Genomic DNA, 11,154 nt, shown 5'->3' with positions numbered 1-11,154 from the left:
TTATAGCGGAAAAAGCAAAAAATAAAAACCGCAGAGGTGATCAAATACCATCAAAAGAAAGTTCTATTTGTGGGAAGAAAACGACGCAAATTTTGTTTGGGTACAGCATTGCATGACCGCGCAATTAGCAGTTAAAGCGACGCAGTGCCAAATTGTAAAAAGTGCTCTGGTCAGGAAGGGGGTAAATCCTTCCGGGGCTGAAGTGGTTAATCAACACTGTTTTTTTTTTTTTTTTTTACGCTATGAATCAAAAAAGACTGAAAATGCGGTTAAAAAAAAAAAAAAAATCTTTGTTTCTGTTAAAATTTATTGCAGAGTATTGGTGAGTACATGCAGAGTATTGCACAGAGCAGCGCTGTGGGCACTACAGATCCAGCCCACAGCGCTCCTAAAAACGATCTCTCCCCCTCTCCCCTCCCACTGTACAGATCGGCACAGAGAGGGGAGGGAGGAACTGGCGTCATGACATAACACCGGTTTGTTTACAAGTGATCGCTCCAGCATTTGACGTGGCGGTCACGGATGTTTGTGGGAGCGCGCAAGAGCAAAGTTCTGGGAGGACGTCCCATGGACGCCCACCTAGAATAAGCCAACCGCGCTGTAGCCGTCTTTCGGCTATGGCCCAGTCCGCAAGTAGTTAAGCCTAAAGTAGAGGTCCGCCCTCCGCTGCAAGTATTAAAGCAGCTACACATACTGCAGCTTCTGGCTTTTATTAATAGGACACTTACCTGTCCTGGAATCCAGCGATGTCGGCACCGCAGCTGAGGTTTCCATCAGCTGTCGGGTGCTGCTGCCACCATTGCGGGTAAGGGAGCCTGGCAGTGTAGCCTTATGGCTTCACACTGGTAACCCGACTGCGCATGCGTGAGGCTCCACTCCTCTCTGCTACTGGCCCAGTGATGACGTCAAAGGCCGTGGCCCGGACCCCCAGAAGTGGTATCAGGATACCTGTGAAAGAGAGGTATCTGCCCCCCTCGAAAGGTGCCAAATGTGGCACCGGAGGAGGGGAGCAGGCAAATGAGTGGAAGTTCCACTTTTGGGTGGAATTCCGCTTTAAAAAAAAACTTTAATGGCATCCCAGTCTTAGTCCGTAGGGTTCAATATTGAGTTGGCCCACCCTTTGCAGCTATAACATCTTCAACTCTTCTGGGAAGGCTGTCCACAAGGTTTATTAGTGTGTCTATGGGAATACCTGACCATTCTTCCAGAAGCGCATTTGTGAGGTCAGGCACTGATGTTGGATGAGAAGGCCTGGCTCGCAATCTCCGCTCTAATTCATCCAAAAGGTGTTCTATCAGGTTGAGGTCCTCTGTCCTGTACCGCGTCCGTATCCTCTGACCACCTCTGTCCTGTACCGCGTCCGCAGCCTCTGACCACCTCCTGTACCGCGTCCGTATCCTCTGACCACCTCTGTCCTGTATCACGTCCGTATCCTCTGACCATCTCTGTCCTGTATCGTGTCCTCATCCTCTGACCACCTCTGTCCTGTATCGTGTCCGCATCCTCTGACCACCTCTGTCCTGTATCGTGTCCGCATCCTCTGACCACCTCTGTCCTGTATCGTGTCCGCAGCCTCTGACCACCTCTGTCCTGTATCGTGTCCGCATCCTCTGACCACCTCTGTCCTGTATCGTGTCCGCAGCCTCTGACCACCTCTGTCCTGTATCGTGTCCGCATCCTCTGACCACCTCTGTCCTGTATCGTGTCCGCATCCTCTGACCACCTCTGTCCTGTATCGTGTCCGCATCCTCTGACCACCTCTGTCCTGTATCGTGTCCGCAGCCTCTGACCACCTCTGTCCTGTATCGTGTCCGCAGCCTCTGACCACCTCTGTCCTGTATCGTGTCCGCATCCTCTGACCACCTCTGTCCTGTATCGTGTCCGCAGCCTCTGACCACCTCTGTCCTGTATCGTGTCCGCATCCTCTGACCACCTCTGTCCTGTATCGTGTCCGCATCCTCTGACCACCTCTGTCCTGTATCGTGTCCGCATCCTCTGACCACCTCTGTCCTGTATCGTGTCCGCAGCCTCTGACCACCTCTGTCCTGTATCGTGTCCGCATCCTCTGACCACCTCTGTCCTGTATCGTGTCCGCAGCCTCTGACCACCTCTGTCCTGTATCGTGTCCGCATCCTCTGACCACCTCTGTCCTGGATCGTGTCCGCATCCTCTGACCACCTCTGTCCTGTATCGTGTCCGCAGCCTCTGACCACCTCTGTCCTGTATCGTGTCCGCAGCCTCTGACCACCTCTGTCCTGTATCGTGTCCGCATCCTCTGACCACCTCTGTCCTGTATCGTGTCCGCAGCCTCTGACCACCTCTGTCCTGTATCGTGTCCGCATCCTCTGACCACCTCTGTCCTGGATCGTGTCCGCATCCTCTGACCACCTCTGTCCTGTATCGTGTCCGCAGCCTCTGACCACCTCCTGTACTTCATCTGCGGCCTCTATTGGGATACAGGGCGGTGCAGACAAAACCAATGTGTCCCAATAGGCCATGTGGTTGTTTGTGGGTTCTGGACCGCACACAGGGTGAGTTGGAGGACCTTCCTCTCATATTGGAATATGGTGGCTTTGTGTCATACTCCTGTGTGCCCCAATAGACATTAATGAGACTCTGACGTGAGGAACACAGGTAATCGCCTTGTGCGAATCTACCAATGGGGACACCTATCCATGAGAGGAATTCCCTTCACTTCAAGAGATTTCAACCAAATTCCTGCTGCTTCTCTGCTACAGGAGGAGAAGGAAATTTTCCCCAATCGTAGAGACAGCAAGAAATGACTGTTGCATTCCTTCCACACTCAACTATAAAAAAAAAATGCCTATTCGGATGGCAGCACAGAGGCAGTGATTAGTACTGATCAGTGTCTGAGGAGGAACATTGAACACACGTTGGGGCTTTAACTCTCCTCACAGACTACAACTCCCACAATACAGTGCGGCCTCTCGCTGGTATCCCTCCGCCGTTCTGGGACTATGGGCTAAAAAAAGTCTCTCTCTCCCCCTTCCCAGCCCCTCCGGCGGCCCCGGTGTACAATGTGGGGGTCGGATGGGGAGGGAAGCCCCGGTCTGAGGGGGTGTCGGGGATAAGTACGGCCGGCGGAGGGATACGGCGGGGTGTGAGCCTGTCCAGTTTCGCGCCTTTTTGGTGTCGCGGGGGATTGTGGGAAGGAGAAGTGCGGGGAGACCAGGCGGAGGGCATAGAATAATAATAATAATGATGGAGAGGGACGAGTCCTCCAACTCCTCGGACGGGGGAGCCGGGGAGAGGGCCCGGGAGGAGTTGGAGAGTCTGTGCGGGGAGCTGAACCTGGAGGAGGAGACGGCGGTCCGAACACTGAGCAACTTCACCCGGACATGGAGCACCTACAGCCTGGAGGTCAGAGGAGGAGAGGGGTCTTCATACTATGGGGGTACAGGGGGAGGAGGGGTCTTCATACTATGGGGGTACAGGGGGAGGAGGGGTCTTCATACTGTGGGGGTACAGGGGGAGGAGGGGTCCTCATACTATGGGGGTACAGGGGGAGGAGGGGTCCTCATACTATGGGGGTACAGGGGGAGGAGGGGTCCTCATACTATGGGGGTACAGGGGGGAGGAGGAGTCCTCATACTATGGGGGTACAGGGGGAGGAGGGGTCCTCATACTATGGGGGTACAGGGGGAGGAGGGGTCCTCATACTATGGGGGTACAGGGGGGAGGAGGGGTTCTCATACTATGGGGGAACAGGGGGAGGAGGAGTCCTCATACTATGGGGGTACAGGGGGAGGAGGGGTCCTCATACTATGGGGGAACAGGGGGAGGAGGAGTCCTCATACTATGGGGGTACAGGGGGAGGAGGGGTCCTCATACTATGGGGGTACAGGGGGAGGAGGGGTCCTCATACTATGGGGGAACAGGGGGAGGAGGAGTCCTCATACTATGGGGGTACAGGGGGAGGAGGGGTCTTCATACTATGGGGGTACAGGGGGAGGAGGGGTCCTCATACTATGGGGGAACAGGGGGAGGAGGGGTCCTCATACTATGGGGGTACAGGGGGAGGAGGGGTCCTCATACTATGGGGGAACAGGGGGAGGAGGAGTCCTCATACTATGGGGGAACAGGGGGAGGAGGAGTCCTCATACTATGGGGGTACAGGGGGAGGAGGGGTCCTCATACTATGGGGGTACAGGGGGAGGAGGGGTCCTCATACTATGGGGGTACAGGGGGGAGGAGGAGTCCTCATACTATGGGGGTACAGGGGGAGGAGGGGTCCTCATACTATGGGGGTACAGGGGGAGGAGGGGTCCTCATACTATGGGGGTACAGGGGGGAGGAGGGGTCCTCATACTATGGGGGAACAGGGGGAGGAGGAGTCCTCATACTATGGGGGTACAGGGGGAGGAGGGGTCCTCATACTATGGGGGAACAGGGGGAGGAGGGGTCCTCATACTATGGGGGTACAGGGGGAGGAGGGGTCCTCATACTATGGGGGAACAGGGGGAGGAGGAGTCCTCATACTATGGGGGAACAGGGGGAGGAGGAGTCCTCATACTATGGGGGAACAGGGGGAGGAGGAGTCCTCATACTATGGGGGTACAGGGGGAGGAGGGGTCCTCATACTATGGGGGTACAGGGGGGAGGAGGGGTCCTCATACTATGGGGGTACAGGGGGGAGGAGGGGTCCTCATACTATGGGGGTACAGGGGGGAGGAGGGGTCCTCATACTATGGGGGTACAGGGGGGAGGAGGGGTCCTCATACTATGGGGGTACAGGGGGGAGGAGGGGTCCTCATACTGTGGGGGTACAGGGGGGAGGAGGGGGTCCTCATACTGTGGGGGTACAGGGGGGAGGTGGGTCCTCATACTATGACGGTACATGCTGTACAGGGGGAGGGGGGGTCCTCATACTATGGGGGTACACTGTATGGGGGGGAGGGAGGTCCTCATATTATGGGGGTACATGCTGTACAGGGGGAGGGGGGTCCTCATACTATGGGGGTACAGGGGGAGGTGGGTTCTCATACTATGGGGGTACACGCTGTACGGGGGGTCCTCATACTATGGGGGTACACGCTGTACGGGGGGTCCTCATACTATGGGGGTACACGCTGTACGGGGGGTCCTCATACTATGGGGGTACACGCTGTACGGGGGGGTCCTCATACTATGGGGGTACACGCTGTACGGGGGGTCCTCATATTATGGGGGTACACGCTGTACCGGGGGGTCCTCATACTATGGGGGTACACGCTGTACCGGGGGGTCCTCATACTATGGGGGTACACGCTGTACGGGGGGGTCCTCATACTATGGGGGTACACGCTGTACGGGGGGGTCCTCATACTATGGGGGTACACGCTGTACGGGGGGTCCTCATACTATGGGGGTACACGCTGTACGGGGGGGTCCTCATACTATGGGGGTACAGGGGGAGGAGGGGTCCTCATACTATGGGGGTACGGGGGGAGGAGGGGTCCTCATACTATGGGGGTACAGGGGGAGGAGGGGTCCTCATACTATGGGGGTACGGGGGGAGGAGGGGTCCTCATACTATGGGGGTACAGGGGGAGGAGGGGTCCTCATACTATGGGGGTACAGGGGGAGGAGGGGTCCTCATACTATGGGGGTACAGGGGGAGGAGGGGTCCTCATACTATGGGGGTACAGGGGGAGGAGGGGTCCTCATACTATGGGGGCACAGGGGGAGGAGGGGTCCTCATACTATGGGGGTACAGGGGGAGGAGGGGTCCTCATACTATGGGGGTACAGGGGGAGGAGGGGTCCTCATACTATGGGGGTACGCGCTGTACGGGGGGAGTCCTCATACTATGGGGGTACGCGCTGTACGGGGGGGGGGAGAGTCCTCATACTATATGGGGGTACGCGCTGTACGGGGGGGGAGTCCTCATACTATATGGGGGTACGCGCTGTACGGGGGGGGAGTCCTCATACTATATGGGGGTAAGCGCTGTACGGGGGGGGGGGGGGAGTCCTCATACTATATGGGGGTACGCGCTGTACGGGGGGGGGGGAGTCCTCATACTATATGGGGTACGCGCTGTACGGGGGGGGGGGGAGTCCTCATACTATATGGGGTACGCGCTGTACGGGGGGGGGGGAGTCCTCATACTATATGGGGTACGCGCTGTACGGGGGGGGGGAGTCCTCATACTATATGGGGGTACGCGCTGTGGGGGGGGGGGGAGTCCTCATACTATATGGGGGTACGCGCTGTACGGGGGGGGAGTCCTCATACTATATGGGGGTACGCGCTGTACGGGGGGGGAGTCCTCATACTATATGGGGGTACGCGCTGTACGGGGGGGGGAGTCCTCATACTATATGGGGTACGCGCTGTACGGGGGGGGGGGGGGAGTCCTCATACTATATGGGGGTACGCGCTGTGGGGGGGGGAGTCCTCATACTATATGGGGGTACGCGCTGTACGGGGGGGAGTCCTCATACTATATGGGGGTACGCGCTGTACGGGGTGGAGTCCTCATACTATATGGGGGTACGCGCTGTACGGGGTGGAGTCCTCATACTATATGGGGGTACGCGCTGTACGGGGGGGGAGTCCTCATACTATATGGGGGTACGCGCTGTACGGGGGGGGAGTCCTCATACTATATGGGGGTACGCGCTGTACGGGGGGGGAGTCCTCATACTATATGGGGGTACGTGCTGTACGGGGGGGGAGTCCTCATACTATATGGGGGTACGCGCTGTACGGGGGGGGGGAGTCCTCATACTATATGGGGGTACGCGCTGTACGGGGGGGAGTCCTCATACTATATGGGGGTACGCGCTGTACGGGGGGGAGTCCTCATACTATATGGGGGTACGCGCTGTACGGGGGGGGAGTCCTCATACTATATGGGGGTACGCGCTGTACGTGGGGGAGTCCTCATACTATATGGGGGTACGCGCTGTACGTGGGGGAGTCCTCATACTATATGGGGGTACGCGCTGTACGGGGGGGAGTCCTCATACTATATGGGGGTACGCGCTGTACGGGGGGGGAGTCCTCATACTATATGGGGGTACGCGCTGTACGGGGGGGGAGTCCTCATACTATATGGGGGTACGAGCTGTACGGGGGGGAGTCCTCATACTATATGGGGGTACGCGCTGTACGGGGGGGAGTCCTCATACTATATGGGGGTACGCGCTGTACGGGGGGGGAGTCCTCATACTATATGGGGGTACGCGCTGTACGGGGGGGGAGTCCTCATACTATATGGGGGTACGCGCTGTACGGGGGGGGAGTCCTCATACTATATGGGGGTACGCGCTGTACGGGGGGGGAGTCCTCATACTATATGGGGGTACGCGCTGTACGGGGGGGAGTCCTCATACTATATGGGGGTACGCGCTGTACGGGGGGGAGTCCTCATACTATATGGGGGTACGCGCTGTACGGGGGGGGAGTCCTCATACTATATGGGGGTACGCGCTGTACGGGGGGGGGGAGTCCTCATACTATATGGGGGTACGCGCTGTACGGGGGGGGGAGTCCTCATACTATATGGGGGTACGCGCTGTACGGAGGGGGGAGTCCTCATACTATATGGGGGTACGCGCTGTACGGGGGGGGGAGTCCTCATACTATATGGGGGTACGCGCTGTACGGGGGGGGAGTCCTCATACTATATGGGGGTACGCGCTGTACGGGGGGGAGTCCTCATACTATATGGGGGTACGCGCTGTACGGGGGGGAGTCCTCATACTATATGGGGGTACGCGCTGTACGGGGGGGGAGTCCTCATACTATATGGGGGTACGCGCTGTACGGGGGGGGAGTCCTCATACTATATGGGGGTACGCGCTGTACGGGGGGGGAGTCCTCATACTATATGGGGGTACGCGCTGTACGGGGGGGGAGTCCTCATACTATATGGGGGTACGCGCTGTACGGGGGGGGAGTCCTCATACTATATGGGGGTACGCGCTGTACGGGGGGGAGTCCTCATACTATATGGGGGTACGCGCTGTACGGGGGGAGTCCTCATACTATATGGGGGTACGCGCTGTACGGGGGGAGTCCTCATACTATATGGGGGTACGCGCTGTACAAGGGGGAGTCCTCATACTATATGGGGGTACGCGCTGTACAAGGGGGGAGTCCTCATACTATATGGGGGTACGCGCTGTACAAGGGGGAGTCCTCATACTATATGGGGGTACGCGCTGTACGGGGGGAGTCCTCATACTATATGGGGGTACGCGCTGTACGGGGGGAGTCCTCATACTATATGGGGGTACGCGCTGTACAAGGGGGAGTCCTCATACTATATGGGGGTACGCGCTGTACAAGGGGGAGTCCTCATACTATATGGGGGTACGCGCTGTACAAGGGGGAGTCCTCATACTATATGGGGGTATGCGCTGTACAAGGGGGTCCTTATACTATGGGGGTACGCGCTGTACAAGGGGGTCCTTATACTATGGGGGTACGCGCTGTACAAGGGGGTCCTTATACTATGGGGGTACGCGCTGTACAAGGGGGTCCTTATACTATGGGGGTACGCGCTGTACAAGGGGGTCCTTATACTATGGGGGTACACTGTACAGGGGGAGGGGTCCTTATACTATGCGGGTACACTCTGTACGGGGGGAGGGGGTCCTCATACTATGGGGGTGCTCACTGGGGAGGGGGACCCTGCCCTCCTGTATTGAACTGTACTGTAATTGTGCTGTCCCCCTCTACATTGTAAAGCGCTGCGTAAACTGTTGGCGCTATATAAATTGTGTATAATAACGTAGCGATGTGTGTTGATTGTCATTTGTATGGAGCCTACATGGGTCAGATCTGATTGGCAGCTAAAACAATGCAGATATGACACGTTACTGTTTACATGGAGGGGAGAGCGCGTGTTCTGGAGAGGGATCTGTACAGGAGGTGGTGGTGTGGAAGAGGATAAAGGGGGGCAGACAAGCAGTGCAGAGTGGTGCATTGAGATGGAGTGTAGAGGCACTTAATGTACAGGCATTGCAGAGCCGGCTAAGACCCTGGTCACAGGGGGGGTACTTAAAGGGTAACTACACTTTTGTGGGAAAATAAAGTGTGTGTGTGTATATATATACACCTTTCCTTTTCAATCTGCAGCTCTGTAATTTTCTGAAAAATGGCTACCTGGAGGCCTCCTGTACACAACAGAACGCCCCTGAAAATGTTGTTTCCTGCTTGTGTTATTGGCTCCCCAATTTTCCCAGAAGTCTGCACTAAGATACAAATTAGATTTTTAGCATCCCCTGCAACAAAAATTTAATTTTTGGTGAGATGCTCCCAATAGGAAATCACATCTAATTGGATGCAGACCCTGCCACTTTCCTTATTAGAGCCCTGTAAGTGCAGCAGCTGATAATTATAAAACCACACCCATACAGATTTCTTCAGAATAACAAAAGGTAGGAATCAACAAAGTTTGGTAAAATCCTTGCGATGTACACAGATCACCCGGAGGGGAATGTGTGTTTATTTTTCTTCTCTTCAACAAAAGTAGAGTTAAGCTGGCCATACACCATACAATTTTCCTGTTCAATTTTCTTTAGATTTACCTTCAACTATGTAGTACAAGGGCCTGCCTGATTGCATCCAAATTGAAAGTGTTTAGGTTTGACCTCCTATTATATGGTTTTGGTAAATCTAAAGGAAAGTTGAACAGGAAAATTGAATAGTGTATGGCCAGCCTTACTCTTTAAGCGTACACCCATGTGAGGGCTGTATTTTGCCTGCACGGGTGTAGCATGCAGGAAGTCCCATGTCGTGTCAATTAGGACACGGCTGCAATTTGACATCCATGTGGGGGTCAGTCCCTGTACTCATACTGTCTGCGTTTTGGGGGCCCAGTGTATCCGGAAGAGCCAGTCTGTCTCCTAATCTGAGTTATCTGCCACTGCTATGAATGTACAATCATTACAGCCACAACTCCTTCTCTAGTAGTAAGAATGAACAAACCAAATTATTTGAGAAAACATCCTTGGATTAAAAAGGGGAACTGCAGTCTGCTCACATAATTTGTAATAAAAACATCTTTGGCATTCTGAAGCTTCCCTCCAACCACTTTGCATATTTATTTTATATATACTGTGATTCTGTACTTGCCAAATATGCTGCAGAAATCTCCCTCCACTATGTCTGGCTGCATTCATTTTAACTGTGGGCAGCTGAAGCTGATGTTCACTTCATGGATTTACACAGAGGCACACCTGCAGCTTTCATTGGCCCTCTTATGACTTGTCCCTCCTCCCTTCCTGGCAAACCCTCACCAGAGTGAGAGAGCTGTGCATGATGCCTTAGGCCTAGACTAACGACCAGACAAGAAACATGAAGTGGGCTGTATAAGGTATTTACTGGCAGAAAAAAATATTATACTATCCAAAGTTAAAACAACAAGGGCAGAAGATTTAATAGATGGAAAGATGAAAAAAAAATGACTGAATGTCTGCTTTAACAGGATATTATCTGAGATCTATCATCTGCTGTGTTCCTAGATCGGAGAGGGGGATGTAGATTTCTTGATTTTTCCTTCTGTGTCTCTTTTTTTTTTGTTCTTTGAAATACATTCTTTGTTGCTTTATTGCCCAAAGGCATATACAAGGGACGACAGTCTCCAATCTTGGAGCCGGAGTGCCTTACCACATACGCTCAAGATATTTTGGCACTATTCAGTTGGCTTCTTTGGCTTAACAGTTGCTCCTATCAAAGCTCTTTGGGCATGTTATGAAAGTGTTTTAAGTACTTCTATTACTTGTTGCTTTTGATTGTGTACTACAAGTTTTGTGTTCAGCTAACTAAAATGTCGTGTGATTTTTTTTGTACCTTTTTTGAAAACTTTCAAGAAAAATTGTTTGGAAAAGAATGAACAAGCAGCACTGATCGCTTGTTCATAACAGGGCATACCAGCGACTTATCAATCAGAGCTGCTTCTCTCTCTGTGTGTGTGTGTGTGTGTGTGTGTGTGTGTGTGTGTGTGTGTTTGAGGGCGGCTTGTAGACGACATACACAGCCCGGCCGATGGCTCACTGGGCACTGTAGCACTGTGTGAGCCTTTCACCATTTGTGAATGAGCGATCAATGATGTCTGGCTGGTATCTTATCATTGAATGCTCATTCATTAAAGTAAGAGCTTACATATAGTAGCACTTCAGCACTGTCATCCATTGGCCG

General features: G+C 54.2%; 1 protein-coding gene across 1 annotated transcript in view; it reads left to right on the top strand.

The window, feature by feature from the left end:
• Positions 1 to 2,930: 2,930 nt before the first annotated feature.
• The window catches only part of RBL1 (RB transcriptional corepressor like 1), a 99,332-nt gene continuing 91,108 nt past the window's right edge, over positions 2,931 to 11,154 (top strand). The window contains exon 1 of the mRNA XM_073606322.1: positions 2,931 to 3,381. Within this exon, the coding sequence (XP_073462423.1) occupies positions 3,220 to 3,381 (162 nt within the window). The 5' untranslated portion in view covers positions 2,931 to 3,219. The remainder of the gene's footprint in view (positions 3,382 to 11,154) is intronic.

Source organism: Aquarana catesbeiana, linkage group LG12 (genome assembly GCF_042186555.1).
Source record: "Aquarana catesbeiana isolate 2022-GZ linkage group LG12, ASM4218655v1, whole genome shotgun sequence".
In the NCBI taxonomy this organism is placed as follows: domain Eukaryota; kingdom Metazoa; phylum Chordata; class Amphibia; order Anura; family Ranidae; genus Aquarana; species Aquarana catesbeiana.
This window is presented reverse-complemented; position numbering and strand designations above follow the sequence as displayed.